This window comes from Gallinula chloropus (genome assembly GCF_964237585.1).
Source record: "Gallinula chloropus genome assembly, chromosome: 5".
In the NCBI taxonomy this organism is placed as follows: domain Eukaryota; kingdom Metazoa; phylum Chordata; class Aves; order Gruiformes; family Rallidae; genus Gallinula; species Gallinula chloropus.
The window spans coordinates 5,555,295-5,579,782 of record NC_140090.1 but is presented as its reverse complement, the minus strand read 5'-3'; the positions used below and the strand labels follow the sequence as shown (position 1 = coordinate 5,579,782).

The 24,488-nt window shown below is 38.9% G+C and overlaps 1 protein-coding gene across 1 annotated transcript in view; it reads right to left on the bottom strand.

The window, feature by feature from the left end:
• Nucleotides 1-24,488, bottom strand: part of LRP1B (LDL receptor related protein 1B) — a gene marked incomplete at both ends in the record, with an annotated part of 709,648 nt that overhangs the window by 305,433 nt on the left and 379,727 nt on the right. Inside the window, one exon of the mRNA XM_084264363.1 lies at nt 11,643-11,805. Within this exon, the coding sequence (XP_084120489.1) occupies nt 11,643-11,805 (163 nt within the window). The remainder of the gene's footprint in view (nt 1-11,642; nt 11,806-24,488) is intronic.

Here is a 24,488-nt window from a genome sequence, read left to right as displayed (position 1 = left end):
GTCTACACAACAAAGAACAAAACTAATTTAATAGGAAGAATAATACATAAAAAACAACCAACCAACCAAGAATCCTTGAACTTTCTCAAGATGTAACACTGTCACATCAGTAAACCATGTCAAACACTCAGGAACACAAACAAGAGCTTGGCTTGGTGTAGTCAACCAATTTCAGTTCCAATTTAAATATTTTGGTTAGAGGTCTGATTTTCTGTTGAAGTCAGTGTAATCCCTGTAGAAAAAGCAGTTTGCTTATTCTCCTCTCCTTATGCTCAGACAAACGAGCCGTGCCAGCAGAAAGTACCATGTATCACGGTTCTGCTGGGTGAGATCAGCCAATTTTTGTGTCAGAGGAAGTCTATAAGCAAAAATGTACATTTGTAAAACTCATGAGACTGGAAGTGGTCCCTTTTCAGGAGGCAAAAGGGCACTGATTTGCTAATGTCCTACTGTTAATATCATGTTCTCATTACAATTCTGTTAAATACAGATCCCCAAATATTTTGGTTTGGGGTTTGTAGATTTATTGTCCAATCCCAATGAATAAAAATTTATCAAAATTAAGCTGAAATAGTCAGTGAGACCACTTGTTTCTCCATAGCCTTCATCTAGGCTTGTCTATGTATAAGTTTGCATCTTCAGTGAGTTAACTGCCCACTGACTCAAGGTGAATACATTTTCAAGTGCCAGTCTGGACAGTGTCCAAACTCATAAATTCTGTGGTTTAGAAACACAAAGCCTGAGGCCAGCAGCGAAGTAGGACCTCACTTTTGTGTGCACACACATGTGTCTCTGTGTGTGTGCACATTCTGAAATGAATAAACTACCTCAAGGTAACTGGTCATGAGTAAACTTAAAGCCAAAAAAAGGTTTGTAGTGGTAGAGCATATTCATTTTGCAAACCAAAGCAAGCAAATCCTCCCCCACTTTCAGTTATTTTGCCAAAGATTTCAATATCACACTCACAATCACAAAATCATTGGGGTTAGAAGGGACCTCCCAAGATCATCTAGTCCAACCTCCTTTCCAGAGCAGGATCACCTTGAGCAGGGTGGAAAACCCACCTTGTGTGAGGTTTGAGTCTCTAGAGACGCGAGACTCCATAAGCTCTCTGGGCAGCTTGCCCCAGGGCTCTGCCACCCTCCCAGTAAAGAAGTTCCTCCTCATGTTTAGGTGGAACTTCCTATATTCAAATTGGAACCCATCACCCCTTGCCTTGTCCCTGAGCACCACTGAAAAAAGGCTGACCCCATCCTCCTGACCCCCATCCCTCAAGCATTTATCAGCACTGATACGTTCCCCCCTCAGCCTCTCTAGGCTGAGGAGATGTCCTAGTCCCCTAATCATCCTTGTAACCCTTTTTTGAACCCTCTCCAATTGCTCCCTGTCCTTCCTGACCCAGGGAGTCCAGCACTGCACACACTATTGCAGCTATTGATTCTCCTGCCAGCGTGGGCTGACACAGTGGTGTGCTTTGATAGATAACTTTAGGCAACTTATTTAACAGATATGTGAGTGATCAAACAGCACAAAGAGAAATTTTGTCAGCAACTTGCAAACACTCATCTTTAAAGAAAAACTGCTCATTGCCCACAATGTCCATACACTTCTACCCAGCACAGTAATTGGCCTTCTCAACCACAAGAGAATTGCTCACTCTCCTTTATGGATGAAAAACTAAATATGAGTCTTAAACTTAAAATTCAATTGCAACCTCAGTTAAAATGGAAGCAGATCTTAAAAGACAAGGATGCAGCTCTTGGACAGGAACTTTTGCAGATAGCCCATAGTAGTACATTTCTAATTTTGGTATCAAAATCCTTTTAAAATCCAATTTTCTGATTTGTTTGAGTAAATCCTACCACCTGTAAAAGAAAAGGGAAAACCAAAAAAGAATCCCTAATATTTCATTTTTGACCCTTTTAACTTAAAAGTTCCAAGGTCTGTACAGGTGGGGAAAAAAACCAAAACCAAACACAACACTAATTTGGTAATGTTTCATCTGCAATTTTTAAACAGCAACACTGAAATGTTATTAAATACATTTATTTACATATATTGTTTTAGTTTCCCATTCTTTGACACTATAAGCTTATAGACACGTACACATAGATATTCACAGCCTCATGTGCTGAGGAAGTGTAAGGCTACAACACCCCTGCCAGACAGACATAGTCCTCAGCATCCCTAATGACTGAGATTACAACTGTTACATGAGTCATATGCTAACGAATCCTCAACCTTGTAATTTTTTCCTGTATCTATCAAAGCCTCTGCTAATTAAGATTTTTTTTCCTGTCCTTTTCTTAACAAGGAGAATAATAAACCACCTTTCCATTTAAACAGTCTTTTATAACAAATAATTATGGATTTTCTCTACCAATAGTTATGGATTTTCTTTTCTAGATTAGATTACTGTGGCTCCTGCAAGTTTTACACAGCCTATGGGGTTTTGTTACATCTTTTATTCCTTATTATAATCTCCAGATTTCCTTTAGCTCTTCTGTATCTTCCACAAAAACGGGATCACATTTTGTCTGAGCTTTAGCAAGGAGTGTTCACACTGCCCTGTTCAAACCTCAGGAAAGCAAAATTTGGGGAAAAAAAAATATGAAAAGGTAACTATCTGTGTAAGCAGCCCTGAGAGACCAACAGTTTCTATCAGGGTGGTATCATCATACTGCTGATGAATTAACTGAATGTGTTTCACTATTTATGTGGATTTGGGTGGTGCTGGTTAGCCCAGAAGAGTAACACCAATGGCTTTATACTTCAAAACCTGCATGTACACAGGCTGTGATTCCTTGTCAGTGAGGAAGGAAATGAATGGCCTGACAATGGCTTATTAGAAAATCCATGGTTCTCACAATTTTGTACTGCTACACTACAGAATGTGTGGTCATCACTAGGGAAAAAAACCTGGGGAACTTTGTAACATAATATTGTGTTTGTGTTAAACATATACACTTTTTAATGATTATTATTAATTTTATTTTTGTTTATTTTCTAGAAAACACTTTAATGTCTCTTTAAATGTATACACATACACACACTTAGTCCATGGAAATGCAAGTACCACTTTAAAATCCACAGATCCTAGCCAGTTCTTTTTGAAAGCTGTATTTCTGTGCTCCCACTCATGCAGTGCTCTATTTCATATAGGCAACTGTCTTCAACACAAATGACCTTACAGAAGCTGGGTAGATAATAAGACAATCAGGTAATAAAATAAAAGAAAAAAAAAAGAATTCAGATGGAGATGAACATAATGTACATGCATTATGGAGCCTTAAACTCCCATTTATATTCTCATTCAGAAACAAAGTGGCCTCAATTCTCTCTAGCTTAATTGTTTTCATCTTGAAGAAAATCATTGATAGGGTGATTTAAATCATGTAGCTTTTGCCTGGACATTTCAGTTATTAAAAAGGAAGAAAGAAAAAAAAAAAAAAAGAAAAAAAAATGGCTTCAGGTTTTCCATACAAGGCAGAATAACATCCCCATTTTCCATCTCCTTCCCAAACAACAAATTCTACCTCATAGATTCATAGTAATTTCAGTAAAACTGAGCATTTTGACCAGGAGCTCAACTAGCTAAGGACTGAAAAACAGGGATCTGAGGACTGAGGTAAGAGTAGCAGTACTAATAACAGGGAGTTTAAAACAAAAGTGAGAGGACAGGTGTTGCATCAGCTGTGAATTGCCCCAAGCGCTCAAACTCATGGATTTTTATCAGCGTGGTTGATGTTTGGGTGTTCAGCCTGGTTTGCTGAGACAGTTCAAATGGTTGGTAACCAGAAGCACCAGGGACACACCATAAAAAAGGAGGTTTGGGCACCAAGGATGCAGAGTCAAGTGACAGCTGAGCTGTTCAGGTGGGTTCAAGGAACCTGAGCAAGGGAGGGAGGCTTGATGCTCTTTTCCTGGGTCTCTGGACCAGCCAGCTCAAAGGCAACTTGTTTTAAGAGAAAAAACTTCTACTGACTTATAAGCTATTTTATTTTTTGCAAATTTATTGCAGACTAAAGCTATTCTATGATTTCACTGGTGCTTTTTTAAAAAGCATATCTACTGAAGTAGATATGAAGTAGATATGAAGTAGATACTAAAGTGTATTTCCACTGATTTTTTTTAGTATCTGTTGATACTACCCAAATACACTTCCTACTAGTAGCAGCACAGCTATGAAACTCCTTACCAGGCAAAATTCACATTGCAACAGATGTTCCATCAGTTTTATACTAGTTAGCTTTGTATTCTCTGGACAGTAATGCTGACCATTAGCTAATATCATCACTTCAAACACCAGCAAACAATGCTAATGCCAAGTGTTCACTTTGCCAACCCTTCCACAAAGTTTTATGATTGCTGGGGAAAAAAGCCAACCCACTCTTTAACACTCAACAATTCTCCTTGTTGTTAGTGCCTGCTTATCTCTGAATGGAACTTGGTTTGGGTACCCAGCACAGGGTATCTTAAAACATATATGCAAGAGTGAATATTAATTGTAGTCATCTATTATTAATTTCAGCAATGTTTGATTAATAAGAAGGAATGCACAGGAGCAAGGACTGGAAAACATGCATGTACCCAACCTGTTCATGCTTATTGTATTTTTATTGTCTTGATTACAGTACTCATTTGGAGGCACTTCTACAACCTGATGATGCTAATGAGTTCCCTTTTCATTCAGTCACCTAATGTGCTCAATATTTTGGTTCCTTCATTTTATCAGTGACTGTGTGAACACTAATGCAGCTGTATTAGCTTTTTCCTACAAACTTGTATGTATGTTCATATATTCAAATATGTTATAATTTATTAAAGAAAACCTGTTTTTTTTCCTTTATTTCCTATTTAGATGTGCAAACTCAGATCATGTTGTTTTGGGAAAGGGCTGAGAAAGGTACCCCTAGCTCATTTTTGTTAAGAGCAGCAGCAGCAGCCAGGTTTCCTGGTGAGCAGCTCTGGACTGCTGCACAAGCAACAGAAGTGTCAAAGGAGATTAGGTCCAGGGGGGAATGTAAAGATGACAGAGTTTTATGCTGCAGTTTAATTAGCAACAATTAAAACTGAAAAATGGACTAGCACAGAACTGGAAGCAGTTGTTTAAAAACATGAGATCAGGGGAAAAAAGAAGAAAAAAAGTTTTTCCTAAATGTTTAGCAAGAATTGGAGTGAAATAGATGGAAAGAAACTAAGAAATAAAAAAAAAAATATATTTTTTCTTGTTTCCCTCTTGATTAACTATCTTTCCTCCTCTCAGATGTTTTGGCTCTAGTTTTACACAATTTCCAGCTGTTCACAGCCTGAAAGAAATTTGTGGAGGGGGAGGATGAGCGACAAAATCTCAATTCTTAATGAAAGCTTTCGTGTTATCATTAGTTATTATAAAGGGTCTTTTTTTTTGTGGGTATTTTTATGAAGAGGATTCTTTTTCAGGTCACCTTTAAAACTTTCTAGAAGTTAGTGTGTCTTATATGTATCTTACAGCTCTTTGAAACTGCTTTGTGACAAGAAAAGGAACTGAGCTCTTTTAATAATGGCATGTTATTAAAATACTAATGATTTTGCTGTTTAAAAGTGAGCTTTAATGATTATAACACTCCTCTTTGATCAGCAGAAAATGGTGACTAATCTGAGACAGAGGAGAAAAAAATAAAAGAAGTTTTAAGACTCCAAGATCTCTCCCAAGCCTTGTGACTGCTATAAAAGCTCAGAGACAAGACAGTAAAAAAAGAGAATAAAAAAGGCAGCAGACAATAAGTGCAGATGTTATATTTTTATCCTGAAAGACTCTCCTGTCTAAATAACAATGAAGCAAATAAAGAAAAATATATACTGTGTTGACCTCCCTTGTTTTTTGAATTCCTGATCTCTTCCTCTACTGCAAGAAACTTGATTTCCTCATTGATAACAAATTCCTCAACTTTCTCTCTCTTTGCCTTTTCTAAGAAATCACTCAAAATCCAATTGCCATTTATTGCACTGTCAGGGCATTCTGCCAGGTCAGGTTGAAGACTTTTATTCTTTCTCTCTGCCTACCTGAGCCACCCCTGGGGCACAACACTGTCTCCAGCTAATATCAAGAACAGGCAAGAAGCAAAAAGCCATGTCCTTCCACAGCCCAGACACAGGGACCCCTCACTGCTCAGGCTAAACATGCAAAATTATTCAAATCAATGCATTTCTAATAGGAGAAAAAGAAAAAAAAAAAAAAGAAAAAAAGGTGAAAAAAGTAGGGGGATAAAATAAAGAGACTTGTAATACTGTCACCAAGGTGCCACCCAGCACCCTGAGTGCCAGCTCTTTACTCTGCAAGTCAAGTAGGTTTTGTTACCCATCCCTTTAATCTTACATCATGCTGAACTCAAGGCAAATAAAATGTAAATACAGACACTATTCACCATGGCTGAAATATTTATGTGCTTATCATTTGTTTGGGTTTTAAAAGATACAGGTACAGAAAAGAAGAATTGAATTACTTTCAGTAAAGTTGGTTCAGAAAGGTCCTTCCAACCCCTCATCAGGTCACTTGCTCTTTTCTAGCTATTGTAGGATTCGTAATACAGGGTTGCAGTGTTAGCCTCAGGCTCCATCTAGTCAGATGCTCCATCAAAGGCTTTACCCATGCAAAAGTTTCTCTAGGCTTTTTTCCTGAGATCCCACCAAGCAGGATCTCTCTTACTGGCTTACAAGGCTTCCCACGCTGCCCAACAGGTTGAATTGTCAGCTCAAAACTCATTCTATTTAGATCTTCACAGGGGGGAGGAAAAAAAGCAGAAAGGAAAAAAAGAAGGAAATCCCTTTGACCTCCTAAGAGTTGTTTTCCATCCTCTGGCATGTCTTTTCTATGCCCCAGGCACTGTCTCTGTGTGTAGCTCTCCATCTATGATGTGTAAACCTTTCCCACTCCCTCAGCTCTTTAGTGTGAACTGCTCAGTGGACCTTCCATTCCATTTCAGCACATCCAAACCAGCAAACATCCCAGGGGGATAATCATACACAGCTTAATGAAGAGTCTAAGCAATGGTAAGCTGCTCTGGACGATGACCAGGTTCAAGAGATCAACCTCCAACTTCTTATGCTCACCAGAATTATTTCAGAAATGGAGACACGTAGAAGAAAAACTTCAAAAGGCAGAGAAAAAAGAAAACAAACCAGTTTCTTGGGATTTTCTCTTAAATATAGTTCTTATACAGAAGGCCACATTTCAAAATGCCATCCTGCCTCTTGCTTTCTCTTATTTTCTGAAATTTTAGACTGAAGCAAGTTTTCCAACTGTGCTTCAAGAACTTAATTTATAATAACAACACCACCACCACTTTGATTTTAGCCACAGAAAAATCTGTGTTTAGAATCCTTAGAGTCACAGAGAAAGTTCATGGAATAATATTCCTCCCGCCCCCAATACTTTTCTGAGATGAGGAAGGGGAAAAATTAAGCTCTTAATTCTTCCCTTGTTTCCTTTTTTTTTCTCTTTGTGACTTAAAACGTAACAGAATCGTTATTTTCTTTTGCTGGTGTGCAGTTGTTGGTTGTTTCCTGACTTATTAACATTGTCACATTATGGCACATAACAACATAACACATTAATAGATGCTGTGCTTCTAACATCATCATATCACAGTCTCTTCCTCTATGCATTTACAAATGTTGTGTGAAAGAAAGAAGCAGATCTTATGGTGGGCTTTTTTTTTTATCTAATTTCTACAACACAGCAGAAGGAAAAGCCGATTAAAAGATTTATTCAAATATTTACATGACACACAGTGTTGCAGCATTAAAGTGTGAGCTTGTTCCTTTTACAAATCTCTTTAGCAGTGAGTCTTTTCTCCCCATTGTCAAATGGTAGCTACAAGTCCTGATTTCAATCGCATCAGCTTCTAATTGGGCATCCTCTCCAATTCTTTTCTCCCTTCTCCCCCCACCCCCCGAACGCCACGGCTTTGTAGTGATTCACGTAGGAGGCATCTAACCCAATTCCTCACTCCCAGAACTTCTCTACACTCTGCTCCTCCCACACACCAGCCTGGCTCTGCACATCCTCTCTGTAATCTCACTCTGTGCACCCTTTCTCTACACATCTCCTCAGGTCTGGAATAGGTTTGGAAGAGGGTGCTAGATCCATGCCCTCTGCATTTCATATGTTCTCCTTAAAATTCTTTTTTTCTCCCCACAAGCCTATGAAATACAGTAGAAACTTATGCTCAGCATCCCAAATAGCAGCAGAGGTATCATTACAAGCCAGACATTACTGGAATCATGAGCAGTCCTGACCCAACAGCCCTACCTGCAATTTCCACTCTTCCCCATTTCCCGGAGTTCCCAAACAAACTGGAAAACATGTCTGAGGAGAAATGAGACCCTCTGATATTCCTATTATGCCATGTATGGCAGATGTCGAAGCAGTATGATCAGGTGTGAAGATCTGAAGTGCTCCTGTTGGGAGGGAACTGTAGTATCTCCCTACTCCAAAGCAATTTTCCCCTGTAGAATGTCACTATACGTTCTCCGTTGCCACTGCTGAGCGGTGGAAGCCAACAATTTACCTTCAACACTGGAGTTAATCAAGTGTATATATTTACAGTGTAACTATGTAAATGTGCACACTTAGCAGCACATTCTGCAATATTAATACCTGGTGTTCCTGAATGCATCTAAATGTCAGATAATTTCACATTTTATGCTCCTTATTAAACACAAGGAGATACGGAGACATAAAAACAACCCCCAAACCAATGCCTTGTCTGTTGACATTTACCTGGTTGGTGGCAGAGATGGGAGACAACTGATCCACTGTCTTGTGAGTTTTACATATGTCACCTTCCCTATCATATATGTACGGCGACCCAAGCCTCACAACAGGCAAGCTGACTGCCAAACCAACTGTGATCCTTTCAAAAGTCCTTCCCCTGAGTACAGCAGACCCACCCTGAAGACCTTAGAGACAAAATCATTCTAACTCAGCTCGTATTTGTTTCGTGTGACAGACCTCAGCACTACCATCCATTTTACACTCATTTCAAGGACCAGGAGGAGCGATGCTTCTGTTTCTTGAACACTGAAAAAAGAAGTCCCCTATTGAAATCTATCAGAACTGCGACCTGCAGACTTTCAGAGCCAAACATCTTACTTCAAAGCAGGCAGAGAGTATATTACTGTAAAACAATTTAGTCTCCCTCTGTTTCTGATTGCCACTTTATTTCCTACCAGCGTTGTTCCAGCTTTCTCTTCAGTACACGTTTTCACTGACAAGTCAGGACTCTGAAGGGCTCACAGAGACCAGGGGACACACCATCGTCCCCCCTGGCAGCAGGGTACCTAAAGCAGGTCTGGGACTTATGCTGTGCTACTCTTAACTGAAAAGTAGCTGATGTAACAGATGAGTATTAGTACTGCAAAACTGGGTAAATTTCTACTTTGTGGTTTGGGGGGCGTGTGGAATTTTTCAGGTGGGCATCCATTAGACACAATCTAAACACAGCAAAAGGTTCCAACTGATAAAAGGGCTAAAATTCTAAACCAAGGTAACACCTTGATAGGCAATTCATACAGGAGATAAAACCTCCTAGAACATCCTGAGCTTCATACTTAAACACAAAAACCCCTCCAGAAATGGGATTTATAATTACGTGCCTACAGTGTATAAACATAACAGCCTTAGGAAGCTACTGCACACACACCTTCATGCAACATACTCAGTGTTCAACTTGCAACATTTGTTTAATGTGGATGTTTTTGAGGCTCTTTAAATAAAACAAAAACAGCAGTAACATGCTAATACTTCGTGAGAGACAGAGAAATACGTCTCAACTGCTATGAGCATGAAAGAGTAAAAAGAGGAGAGGAGAAGGAGAAGGAGAAAGAAGGAGAAGGAGAAGGAGAAGGAGAAGGAGAAGGAGAAGGAGAAGGAGAAGGAGAAGGAGAAGGAGGAGAAGGAAAAAAAGAAAAAAGAGAAAAGAGAAAATAATGGGACAAAACATTTTTAAGCTGCCAGAATTTGTTTTTTATTGCCTGTTTGAATTCTGTACCAAAACCCAGTCAGAAACCATCACAAATAATATATAAGGTGGGGCTTCTCAGTTAAAATGTATATTAAAAAGCCTATTAACAAAACAATGCACAACAGATAATTAATAAAACTGCTAACAAAACCAGTAAAGGAACAACTGCTGAAATGCAAAATGTATTCTGAGAAAATTTTCCACCTAGTGTTTCCATCAGGAAATAAATAGGTATTGCTATATGAAGAATCACACTGTGAAATATCATCATCACTTCTGGCCTTTCCTGCAGGCCAGCACTTAAACCTACACTCAAATAGACACTATCTCTCTCTTAGGTGGCACTGAAAAAAGCAGCTCTCTGAATAGGAAGGGTTTGTAGCGAGCAGATAACAGATGAAGGAAAACCAGATTCTGTTTCCCATTCCACCCCTCCTCACAGAATTAAAGGGTTGGACACAATTCTTACATCGCTGACAGATAAGATTAGCTAATGACAAGCATTGGGTTCATCTAGTAAATCCAGCAAAGAATATACAAGCAAACACACAGAAAAAAGGCTGCTGTTGGCAAATTTGTAACCTTCCAGTTCTTTCAGATCCCAACTTGCAGAAAATCAATCTATACATGAATTTTTATTTTTCTTTTAAAACAACTCTGCAGTCAGATCAAGTCAAGCTTACCATCTGCTGCAGATAGAAATACAGCTATAGTCAAGAATTACATTATAAAACTTCTTTGTAAACTTTACATGCAAGCTGTTCTTGTCAGAATTAAAGTCATTGTGATAACACACCCTAACATTCAATCAGGCTTTAAATAAAGAGTGACAAAAGTCCACATATGGATGACAAGCTGTTCTACAGTAAATATTTTTGTATTTATTGAGAAGGGGCTTATGGCAGTTTAGGACATATTTCACCAGGCATTTCAGACTCTACTTACAGACTAATAATGCCAAGATAATATCCCTGTTTTAAAACCCTCACCAAAACTTAGTTTGTAAATTAATTTCATCCTATTCCTATGGAGTTATGCTTTTACTTCATCATTTCATGAAAACTTTTCCCAGTTGGTGGCTGTTACAGACTTGAAGACTTTCAATACCCTCTATTTTAAGCAAGGCTTTCTTCCTAAGGGACTCTGAGTGTATCCAAGGAAAAGAATACACCATCACAGTGTAATTTTGCAATTTTACAATTATAGCTGAACCGTTAAAGCAGAGTGAAAATTCTTCCACTTTTTTATGGGATTAAAAGTGTTAAAGCCATTCCTGATATTCCTGAAATGCTGTGGGGATGCAGTATAAAAACCCCTCTAAACCTCCTTCTCTACATATTCTAGTTAGAAACACAATTTGCAGAAAAACAGAGGGGAAAAAAAAAGTATTACAAGTAGGGATAAAATTGTTCTTTCATTTCCAATTCCATCATGTGTTACAAGCACATGTTGTAATTAATATGATCAACTAATTGTTACAAGTTCATTACTTTTTACTGTTTTGTTACAGCAAATATGCAATTAGCTCACTATAGCAATGAAAAAATAGCTGTTCAAACACCTGAATGAAACTGATACACTGTCTGCAATCACCAGCAAGCACCCATCACATAAAATAAAGATAAATAACCTTACCCTGATGTTGGATCAAGAGCTATGGCCTTAGGGTTACTGAGATCCAGCTCGATGAGGGTCACGCACACTGACCCGTCCTGGTTGCAGACGAAGATCCTGTCACTGACGTGATCCACAAAGTAGAAATTCCCAGTGATCCAGTCGATTGCTATTTGCTGTACATCTGCCAGGAAAACAAGGGGGGAAAAAATGCTCAGAAGTGTAATTGTGATACAAGTAAGTGGCCTGCTAGCTGCTTCAACAAGCAGATGTTCTGCCCAGTTAAAGAGCTCAAGCTGTTTTTCCTTGCACTGTATGATATATAATAAGGGATCCAAGTCCTGGCTGGAGAAAATTTTTCCCTTTTAACTACATAAGTCTGATTGCAACTTCAAGAGCATGAAAGATACATTTGGTTTTTTAGATCTTTTAAACATTTTAGACCTTGTCCTTATGATTTTTTAATTGCATATTTAGAAACAATATCACTGAATGATGATGGATCTGCAGAAGAAGGGTCTGAAACACTGACGGCAGCAGGTTGCAGCCTCTGAAGCCACTCGAGTCCTGAAACTGGTGATGTAGGATGTCTGTTACATCATGGGGATGCTATGTTTAAAGGGGACTAAACCCAGGTATCAAATACTTTAGAGAAATTCAGAGTAACTGTGTGTAGATATGATGTCTAAAACCACTGGAGGCAAGAGCAGATGTTCCTGTGTGCGCATTTGTTTTCATTGAAATTACCTGGGTTTTTGTAGCTCTGAGAAATCCAGATGCTGCCAGATTTCCAATCCAACTGGCACAGCAAGTAGCATCTATGTAACCACATGATAGTTGTATAGAGAAGTTTCTTGACTATGATGCCAGGAGATTTCTTCCTCAGGATACTAAGGTAACTTCACAACTACCAAACACAACTGTTTTGACCCAGTCAGTTCTTTTTCTTGTGGGATCCTGGAACCGCTTTTTGAAAACATCTTCTAAACCCTGCATTTTCTTGTACGTTGCCCTACTTGCCAATACACAGTCTTACTCCTACTTACCCATACACAGTCTTACTCTTCTGGTAAGCAAAAGTATAAAGAAGTGCAAAGAACATAACTTTAGCTAAGATTTCTTCATGTCCTACTCTCACTGACAGTACTGTCTTGGTGCCACCCTGAAAGATTCAGTTATTTATTCTTAAATGAGTAACTCAATAACAATATTTCCTTTTAAATATTTCTAATGTTAAATCATAATATTTTAATAATTTAAAATGTAATATTATTTATATTACAATGGTCTCCAAATACTGATAAAATAACCTGCAGTTCTTTCACGACAGCACAAGCCAGATGTGAAAAACTATCAATACACACAGTAGCACTTTTTTTGGTTATTTTCAATCTTCTCTATCACCCTTCAAGAGTTGAATTTTTAGGGTTTTTTTCCCCACTTGAAAAGAACCTGTTGCTGCCATCACACACACGCTGCACTAGAGAATACAAAGTAAACCTGATTCAGAAAGGAAATGCAGTTATTAAGCTTCTGACATAAACTGAGAGCTTCTGAGTCCTGCATTTGCTAAATACTTGAAACAGACATGGAGACTCAAGTGCTGTCCTTCCAAGTTCAGGTAACATAAACAAGATTTACTCAATGAAACTTCAGAAACAGCTTCCAGCTCTATTCCATCTCAGCCATCCCATTACACAGTTCACTGACGTTTTTCTATCTCAGGGTTTTTTTCCCCCTTCCTTTTAATTCATACATGCCTCTCCCCTTCTGATAGCTCCTATTACAAAGATATGCTGATCCAGAATAAAGAAATGCTCCATTTAGTACAGTATCCAACCTCAGAAAAGGCTGATGTCAAGAGCACGATGAGGCATGTGTGAGATAAGAGATATTTTAGACAGCAGAGAGCAAAAGGATTTCTTTTTTTCCTTGTTCAAAACAAAATACAGAACATGTTTTTTTTAAAGATCAGACAAACTCTGTTCCTGTGGAAATCAGCAATAGTTTAAATACTTTCAAAGCATCTGCTTTCCATTGGATCCATCCAAGTTGGATTCATGGAATTAAAGATTTGTGGCTCACCATTTCAATGAGACTTGAAAGTTGGAAACAGGCTTCTATGTAATGGAAGAGATTCTGAAAACATTCTTTATAAAGAATGAAAGTTACAAAAGGGATTATTTTTTAAAGATTTGTAGAAATAAATCTTGTAATTAAATTCCTGCTATGAGAGCTCTGGAAGATTGCTGTACTTTGGCAAGTGGATGAAAAGGAACAGGCTTAAGCAGGAACCCACTGGAGGAGGGTGCTGTCTTCTTCTTAATGTGTGGGCAAAGTACCTATTTTTACATAACTGTGACATGTACCTGAAAGGCATGTCACCCCCAGATTGTTATGTCTGTTAACATAATGATACTCTGTTGTAAAATGGTGTATGCAATTTTTTCCTTAGTTATTCATTAATATATCACAAGAAATGGCACCAAACAAGGTCTTTTAATATGGAAAACAAGGATAGTTCATTGAACGTCACATTAGGGATAACCATCAGCATCAGATACTTCAAACTGAGGTTGCTCAGCAATCCAGGAAAAGTGAGACATCCAGAAGCTATCACCTTTATGTCAAAGGCTTCAAGAAGGATTGCTAGCTCTTAACATAGAATCACAGAATCACAGATCCCAGCATCCATGTCAATTTACCCAATTTCCCATCCCCAGCACAATGTCTTCAGGAAAGGCATGGAGATACCAGCACCACAGGCTGTTTGAGAGACTTAGGCTTGTTTCAGGCGTATTCCTTGTAAAGCTCTTCATCATCCTCTGCTTAGAGACTTAATCACGGAGTTTCCAGAAAAAAAAGCAGCACATTAATTAACTTTTTTTCTTCAAAAGTCCATTTTCTGAAACAGAGCAGAGATCTCCCACTATGCAGAGAACACTTGTCTCAAAAACAGACCTGCTGGGGCAGTACATCACTGTAGTTCATCATTAACTAACCTGGACATTCAACACAATAACATTTGTATTTAACAGCTACAAACACGCTGTGAGTTGTAGATACCATTGATCTGGTTTGGGTTTTCTCTTTGCTGTACGATGCCCTCTGCAGCGAATTGGACACAGACAATTCCTCACAAGAGAAGAAGTTTATGAAGAATTGTGTAAGTCCACTCCCCCATAATATGTATTCTACATGAAAAACCCACTTAGCTAGCAGATAACAGTTTTTATGAATCAAACTTTTAATCTCTATGGTTTCGCTGGCAGCTATGTGCTAAGCTGCTTTGAAGGGCTCTCCAGTTATCACACGAGTGGAAGGCACTGTATAGCACAGAGATAAGGTTTTGGTCTCACTGGGGTCTTTTAAAATATATATCCTTACACTCAAGAAGTGATTGAATTAATTTCATGCCTATTTCTGGATTCATATATTAAAACCCAGTATGTACAGATGCCTAGTCCACACACATCTTTAAGGTAATTAATCTTTTTTCCTATCATTCTCAGAGTTTCAGAAGGCTCCAGAAAGAAATGCCTCTCCCTGCCAACACAAGTATTTATTCTGAGCAATCCTGTATATACTTTTAAGGGTTTTTCCTACTTTAATAACAGTTTCCTTGGAGCATTTCTGCCAAATGTGATCATCTTCCCTTTATTGCTTTCTTAAAACTAGGATTTCCTCTTAAGGACTGCATAAAGAATAGTTAAGACATCATATAGTCTAAATTCTACTCTATTTAATGACATTATGTAGACCATGGGCACTAACACAAGAGTGACTAGAAGTATACTTTTTCTATTTTAAACAACCAAATATTATTATAGCTTTAGAAAAAACAGCAGTTTCATATGAGAGTGGCTAACTCTTCAAAGGATACTGGAAGTGTGTGTGTGTATATATATATATATATGTGTGTGTGTGTCTTATGTCCAAAATAGAGTTTATGGATATCACAGCCATATTGAACAGTTGTTTTCCTTCACTTTAATTTTCAAACCTCCGTATGCATTACTAAATTTATTTCCATTTCAATCAAAACTTGCACAAGAAGACTTCAGTTAACAGAAGAGAAAAGCAGCTCCATCTTCTTGCATTTAGACCACTGTTCAACACATGCATTGCCTATTTAAATCAGCATTAAGCTAAGCAATTTCTTTTTTTCCAGATGTTGAAGAAAGACTAGAACCAGAAAAATTAGTAAGTGTACTCCATGCATTCATTTCAGTAAAAGTGTCCCTTGTTTTAATGATCTAAGTAAAGTACTCGGTGGAACTTATTGCAAATGGAGTCTTTTTTAGAAACTTCTGAGTGAGAGGGGGGATGATTTTGGATGAAATATAATTGAAATTAAAAACAGTCAGTGCACTCTCTTTATGCTTCTGGTTAATAATAAAAGAGATGGACAACCCCTCTCTTTTTTAAGGGAAGAACTGCTACTGACATATTTACTTTCAATTTTCCTTGGTCTGAAGATTGAGGGGTGCCTAAAGTAACTTGGAAATCTACTATGACTGAAGGTGCAACAATTCCAATGACAGTTACTATAGCAAATTACAATCATGATTCATTATTTCTCTTTGGACATAGTTTTAGACCTTTTTTTTTAAATAGAGCACTATGTAATTGATTCCTTGTTTGCATTTTCCAAAAATCACTGTATATATTTGAGGATGCTTAAAACTAATCTTATTTTTATCACAAAATGTTTGTTTCTTCTTTTGCAAAAGTTGATCTTTATAGAATTATTTTGATTTCCACAAAAAGCTTTAAAATAAAAAAAAAAAAAAAAAAAAAAAAAACCACAGATTTTTCTTCCATAACTTATATCCATCTCTTCTGAATGATTGTAACATCCAGACTTCCACACAGTAAGCATTCTGGGCTTGCTTGGTGGAGATGAGAGAATGGGAGGTGGTTTGAGAAGGGGTGATTGTACCTTCAAGCCTTCAATGTAAGATGGTTGGCAGGTATCCTGCCTCCCCACGGACTCAGCCTACTGCATCAAACCACTGAGTACCTATTTTATAGAAGTCTCTCCACCTCACAGAGAGCAGCTGAGCCTTGCCACACGTAGTCAGGTCTGCTCAGAGTCACCCGCTTAATTTATCCTATTATACAAGCGGGGTGGTTCTGAGGATTGTGCAACAGTTGTTTGGATGGTTGGCCATATGCTAGGGGAATAAATGCTTCAGAGAAGCAAGAGATGATCTCTGTAATAAACTTTCAGGAGCTTAACGTTTCTGTAGTGAGCATCCTAACACATGGAAGGTGTCAGCACAGTCCCTAACGGTAGTGCAATATCGGAGTGCAGTGGTGGTACTGCTCAAGTGACTCCTGCCAGGAAGAGCCACCTTCTGGTCCCTCTTTCCCCAAAGCCAGGACAACAGGTCTACAGATCTCCTAGGCATGTTCACACCTGCTTACTCTACAACCTGTTATGTCAGTAACTGTTTGCCTCTGGGGCTTGCTTTCACAACCTGTAATATTACAAAATAAGAGTTTGCTTCACTGTATTTTGACTATGGAAGCATCTCCTGCTTCCTGCTGCATCAAAAGTGATGAGAAGGAAACAAACCTTTAAAAATCCCAACAAAAAATAAGATTTATCTGGAAGCCAAAACCATGGAAAATGAGATAACATAAAAATAAGTAAAACTGGGACAACCTCTTTGAGACATTTTGTCTTTCCCTATGCTTTCTCAGTCTTCAGAGTGCCTTTTTTTCCATATAAATGCATTTTGCTTCTCCCCAACTAGAAAGCTGCTTTAGTTTTTTGACTGAAAGCTGTGATTTTAGGAGGTGACGCTTTGTGAATCGTGTATGATAGGTAAATGATAAAAGTGATAGGTATGGACAAACCTGTTTAATTTGCTATCTACTTAGAAAAACAGAACAACAACAACAAAAAAAGAGATAAAATTATGTATTTGTAATGGACCCAGCAAATTTCATTCCAAAGAAGAACGGGCAGCCAGGGGACAGGCTTTTTGCCTCCTCCTAAGTAAAAAGATAGGATTTGAACAAACAGACAAACAGAAGTAAGCCTTTTTTTTCTCCAAAATAGCCAGTAGTGGTAAGACCAGGTAAATGGTAAATTAAATGACAGGCTGTGAAATCCTGCAGAAGCACTGGCTTTGCTGTGCCTCTCTTCTGAGAGTAATGTTCCTAAATTAGGAGCCCAGGCAATCTTATACTGACACCGTGGCTTGGGAAAGTTAAGCTGGCACAGATTTTTCTGTGCCACTTCTACTGACAGCAATTTGGCGTAATTCTGTCTGCAATGTCCTTTACAACATATGATTTTTATTAAAAATGTCACCATTCAATAAGTTTGGCACATTGGTGTCTGTACTTTTAACACCCATGCCCTGAGTGATTATTGCATATCTTTAAAAATGAAAAATCAAATGAAAAATACCCATCTATCTTTTCCAAATGACTCATCTTCAAATACCTAATTCCTTTGAATTAAATCAGCCTTCTCAGATACTGTTTGTGAAGAGCATAATGCAAAACCTAAATCATACTTAATTTAAATAAGCACTTTAAAGCATCCAGGCTTCAAGTTCCTCAAAAGAAAAGAAAGCTTTTCCTCTTGTTTGCTGAGTAACATGATTTAAATTTCAATAAATTGGGTTACTGTCAAAAATACAGCTGGTATTCTTCCAACCCTATAGGGTATGAGAAGATCTCGCCTTAAGAACCTATCAATGTGAACATGTAGACAACAGCAGTTTCCCCAAGCAGAGGAGTTTTCAAAAAATATGAGCCTAATCTAAATATTATGAATACTTAATGAAAGCATGCTGATTGCTCATGGAGACACCTAGACCCTCACAGACGTCGCCTATCCAGGGATTCAAGCGTTCAGCTTCCAACACAAGAGAACACGTTTAGGCACTTACTGGGTATGGGCATTTCTCTTTCTGTATAAAATCGAGCTTTTATCCTTCTACTGGATGCAACCCACCTACCAAGAAGAGAAGATCCAACTCCTGAAAATTCACATGATTTAGTGGTTTCTAAAAACAGCAGTTCCACACCTTTCACCCGACTCCATGAAGGCCGCAACGCAGCCCGGCCTAGCGATACCAGTCAGTCCTCACACCTGTGAACTAACATCTGAGCACTGAGGGTGAGATAGAGTCGTACAAGCCAGTTTTGGGGCCTCTAGAGCAGTACAGCAGTTTGCTGCTCAACCTTGCAATGGCTTTGTTGCACACTTCCATTTCTAGAGCAACTGACAGTTTCATGTCTTTATGGCTCAGTTTCTTACAGCACTGTGAGGCGCGTTACTTCAGATGGAAGCCAGGCCACAGAGTGTTATTATAACAGGCACGTTACAGCACAGTGGCTGAGGTTGAACATTGAGCAGCTACTGAGAGAAATGCAGGTTTATGGATAAACTTCTTTCTCCCGTTGGGAACGCAGGATCTACAGGTCAATAACCGCAAAAAAAAATCCCTTTGTTTATAGAGGATTCAGAGGAAAGGTGGTGATGGCAGACCTTTGGTATGCTGGGGTCAGTGCCTTTGCCAGGAATTTCAGAGTAGCAAAATCTTGTCCTGTTTTTTTAAGGATATTTTTTCCTTTACTCATGTTATAGAATGATTCTACCACAAAAATGCATCAAGATTCTGGAATGAGCTAAATGAGTGAAGTTTTCTGTTACTGGGTCTTGAGTCTCAGAGTTACCAACAGAATCATGGAATCATAGAATCATAAAATTATATGATCATTTAGATTCAAAAAGACCTTTAGGACCATCAAGTCCAACTATTAACCTGGCACTGCCAAGTCCAACCACTAAACTATGTCCCTAAGTAACACATCTACACGTCTTCTCACTACCTCCAGGGATGGTGACTACACTACTTCTCTGGGGAGCCTGTTCCAGTGTCTGACAACACTCTCAGTGAAGAAATCTTCCCTAATATCCAATCTAAACCTCCCCTGGCACACCCTGAGGCCATTTCTTCTTCTCCTATCACTTGCTACTTGGGAGAAGAGACTAACACCCACCTTCCTTTCACGCAGTTGTAGAGATCATCTAGTCCAACCATCCCCCTATTACCTATATTATTTACTAAACCATGTCCCTAAGTACCTCATCTAACCTTTCCTTGAATACCCCGAGGGACAGTGACCACCACCTGCCTGGGCAACCTGTTTCAATGCCCAATCACTCTTTCTGAGAAGAAATTTCTCCTACATTCTGACCTGAACTTCCCCTGGTGCAACTTGCAGCCATCCCCTCTTGTCCTATTGCTAGTTATCTGTGAGAAGAGGCTGACCTTCAGCTCACCACAAACTCCTTTCAGGTAGTTGGAGAGAGTGATAAAGTCTCCCCTGAGACTCCTCCATACTAAAAAACTCCAGTTCCCTCAGCAGCTCTTCTCATAAGAATTGTGTTCCAGAGCCTTCACCATCTTTGTTGCCCTTTGGATACACTCCAGCATCTCAATATCTTTCTTGTAGTGTCTTTCTTGTAGTGAGGGGCCCAAAACTGAACACAGCACTCTAGGTGTAGCCTCACCAGTGCAACACCTCCAGGTCCATTTTGGCCAGTCAGCTTTCCAGCCACTTGCCCCAAGCTTTAATAGTGTTGCATCAGGTTGCTGTGACACAAGTGCAGGAGCTGGCACTGAGCCCTGTTGAACCTCATACTGTTGATCCAGCCTGTGCAGCTACTTATGTAGAGCCTTCCTATCCTCAAGCCGACCAACACCCCTGGCCAACTTGATTTTGTCTGCACACTTGCAGAGGATGCACTTGATCCTCTCATCCAGATCACTAATAAAGACATTAAAAGGAACGTGCCCCAGTACTGAGCCCTAGGGGACACCAGTTGTGACCAGACACCAACTGGATTTAACTCCATTCATCACAACTATTGGGGCCTGGCCATCCAGCCAGTTCTTAACGCAGGGAAGCATCCACGCCATAACCAGCCAGTTTCTCCAAGAATAGTGTGAGAAATGGTCTCAGAGGCTTTACTAAAGTCTAGGCAGACAATATCTATAGCCTTTCTCTATATTTTAATCCTAAGTGTTAACATTTTTATTAGCAGTGAGTTTTCTGACATCAACCTCGTGTCAGAAACAAGAACAGTTGAAAACCATCAAGTTTCTAATTTCTGCATTACTGAGTTTCAAACACACTGCCCAGTCACTGTAAACTTGTAATGGGGTCCCAGTAGCCTGTGTACATGCTAAACAATAAAGACAGATTTATAGAGGTACACAGCTATAACAGTCTCTCTTTTTTTAACTGCACATTCAAAAGCTTCTTATAAATCTGCCGAGGTTGTAAATCAAGCCCAGTTATTTACTTCTAAGCAGTTAAGTCATCCAGTGTTAAAATTAAAGCGTAATTCAGCCACAGTAGGCATCCCATCAAGCATGTGGACTAAGAGAAGTGCTGTGGGGAAAACAACGTGGCTACATTAGGCTGGAACACTCGCCTCCTCTAACCACTTTCCATCAAAGGCAAAAGTCTGCAACCTTCCACCTTGGTAGGACTGCCTACTGCATGTATTAACAACTTCATAAAGCATTGCCACACAAAAATAAGGTCACATAAATATTTTTCCATAAAGATGCTGAGCTGTAGATTACTGCAACGTTAAAGATAGGTCAATAAAACATGGAGTTACTTTTGCAATACAAAGTAGTTAAGGAAAATTACTTCAGGAGAAAGTTCAAACAGTTTAATGCCAGAGGTAGGTAATGGCGCTTTAAGGAAAGGTTTTGGGGGGAACTGAAGAAGTAAAATATGTTTGTCAACTCTTAATCAAAGGGCCAGGTATCAAAGGAAATTCATACTGCACATGTTTTGTAGAAGGTAACGTTTGTCAGACAATGCTGGTTCACAGGATCTGGAGTGTGCTGCAGTTTCATGCTGGTAAGAGCAGATCATAATTTTGCAGGATAATTTCATTTTGAGCAATATATGATCTAGACAATATGAATATGCAGTACATGTCAAGGCCTAGTGCTATAGATCAATCTGTTTCTTTTCCCCAAAGGGCATTTTGCATTCAATTTTAATCAGAAGGTAATACTGACCGTAGAGTATTTCATTCTGATATATAGATATATTCATATTAGGCACAGATGTCTTTATCTTCATTTCAAACATATTAGGGGGAAAGGACAAGACCTTGCACTTTTGGGGAAAAAAGAAAAAAAAAGTGGAATAAATTTTAGTACAGAATATGTTTATAATGTAATTAAAATCTGCATATGGATTACAACTTAAATCCAGCTTGAGAATTACGTGTCAGAGAATACTAGAAAAATTTAAAATATCTTCAATGATACAGAATACAACCTACACAAATCTTTACCTTACAGTACTTCATAATATCAATGAAACAAAAATATTACATGCACCCTACTAGATGAGATGGACTCTTTCTTAGTGTTTCTAAAGATAGAAAAATAAATTGCTTTTATATTAAACTGTTTTCTTCATCTTTTCCCCTACTTTTAAAATTGAAATTCCTCAGTAATGATCATTATGTCCATGGAGAACTACTGCTACAGCCCAGAAGAATCCCTGTCACCACCTGATGCATTCAGCATGCTCATACTTCTGCACAGCACTCCACACGTGCATGGCACCCACTAAAGTCACTCACCTCCGCTCACAGCGTGATCAAACCAAACAAATAAAACCTCTCATGTCTATGGATGCTGCCTGCCAACTGACTGTAACAAACCACAGAATCAAAGAATCACAGAATCACAGTTTGGGCTGGAAGGGACCTCAAATCTCACCCAGTCCCACCCTCCTGCCATGGGCAAGGACACTCTCCACTAGCCCAGGGCGCCCCAAGCCCCATCCAACCTGGCCTTGAACCCCTCCAGGGATCCAGGGACAGCCACAGCTCCTCTGGGCCCCCTGTGCCAGGGCCTCACCACCCTCATGGGGAAGGATTTCTGCCTAGTATTTAATCTCTATCTCCCCTCCTTCAGCTTAAGGCCATTACCCCTTGTCCTATCCTAAAAGTCCCTGTAATGCATACTCATTATCATTACCTCACCCTCCTTTTCTTCCTAGCTATCCTTTCTTTTTTATTTTTTTCCCATCCATTTATTACATCTTTTCAATGTTAAATAGCAATTCTTTGATTTAAATCTGCCTAGATTTAAAATACAGGCATTGTTTATGCACTTAGTAACCAATCAAACATATATTTTCTTGCTAACTTATTCCCAGTAATAAATAAATTTAAAAACCCCCAACCAACCAACCAACCAACAAAACCACACCAAAACAAACCATGTTTAGAGTTATACATTAATTATTTTTCTATTATTTTTTGACAAGAATCAGGACATTGAGATTTTTTTCTTTATTTATTTCTACCATTATTACTACAGTGGTGGGATCCATGTAATGATCTACCTAAGAATTATTTTAAACTGGAATCCCACTACAGATTCCATTAAAAAGTTTCAAAAGTCACTCAAAGAGCTGTCGCTTCCAGTAACAGGGCTGAAAACTCGATGCTCTTATATTTGCAGAACTTGAACTTTGCTTTCAGAAAGCTTCCAGCCCTTTCCAAAACTAGACACTTTAGAAAGATATGAGGCCATAATCCCACCTCTTCTCAACTACGGAAGTCTTGTGTACTTTGTGCTAACTAATTCTACCTTGTGTATCCCCTATCATTTTAGCATTTCATTTTTTAAACCTCACAGCATCCCTATGCCATATTGAAATACTGTTATTCTCATTTTACATTTAGAGGGGAAAAGACAAGATTACTTGCTAAATGTCATCCTGTCAGTCTCGGGAAAAACAGTGGTCTCTTGACTACCCTCATATTGCTTTGCTTCCAAAATCACTCCTCCTTTGATGTAAACAGTAAAAAATTGTCCCAACTCTTGCAAAGAAATGCAGAGAGGCATGAATACGTATTGCATTCCTCCTCCAGGTCCCATCTGCAAAGTATGTTCTTCTCTTACTGGGAGAGATGGTTTTTTGCTTACCCTAATGTTAAGCTACTCCTGCAACGAGTGATACCACTGGCAAGAAGGAAGATGCCCAGTGTCAATGCTTTTAGTGGTTGAGAGCAGAGCAGGAGCACCAGGTGCTGCCCAGGCTTGGCCCTCACCTCACCCAGCATCCCTCCAGCCAGCAGCCAGCTCTGCCTTGCACAAGGTTCTCCAGACACCCTGACAGTTCAGGCAGAAGTGTGTACCAATCACTTTCAGAGCAGCTACCATAGAATGGTTTGAATTGGAAGGGACCCCAAGGACCATAGAGTTCTAACCCTTTGCCACAGGCAGGGCCACCAACCTCCAGGCCTGGATCTATACAAGGTTGCCCCATCCAACCTGGCCTTGAACACCCCCAGGAACAGGACATCCACCCCTGCTCTGGGCAACCTGTTCCAGCACCTCACCACTCTCTCTGTAAAAAATTTTCTCCCTAATATCTAATCTTCAAATATTTTTTTTCTCAGTCTGCTTTATGAAAGAAGAATTGACTATCCAAGAACATGTTTGCAAAAGTAAAAAAAGAATTTTAAAAAAACCCAAAAAACCTCAAACTGAAACCATACATTTTCAAAGATACAGAACAAGGATCACAGTGCATTCACAGACTGTTTTAGAATACGTTTTCCTGCTACCATCTTACCTGAGCTACCTTTTCCCAGTGGGTTTGTTTGTGAAGCTAATGCAGTGGTTACAAATATGTAAAACAAATCTGAATTTTGCAACCAGTTGAACAGACTCAATGACAAGGCAATATATCCTCCAAAGAGTCTTACAAGGAAAATAGGCATTTTCAGTATATTCATAACTAGAAAAGAAACAGCACTAATCCTTTTTAAAATATTATATTTAT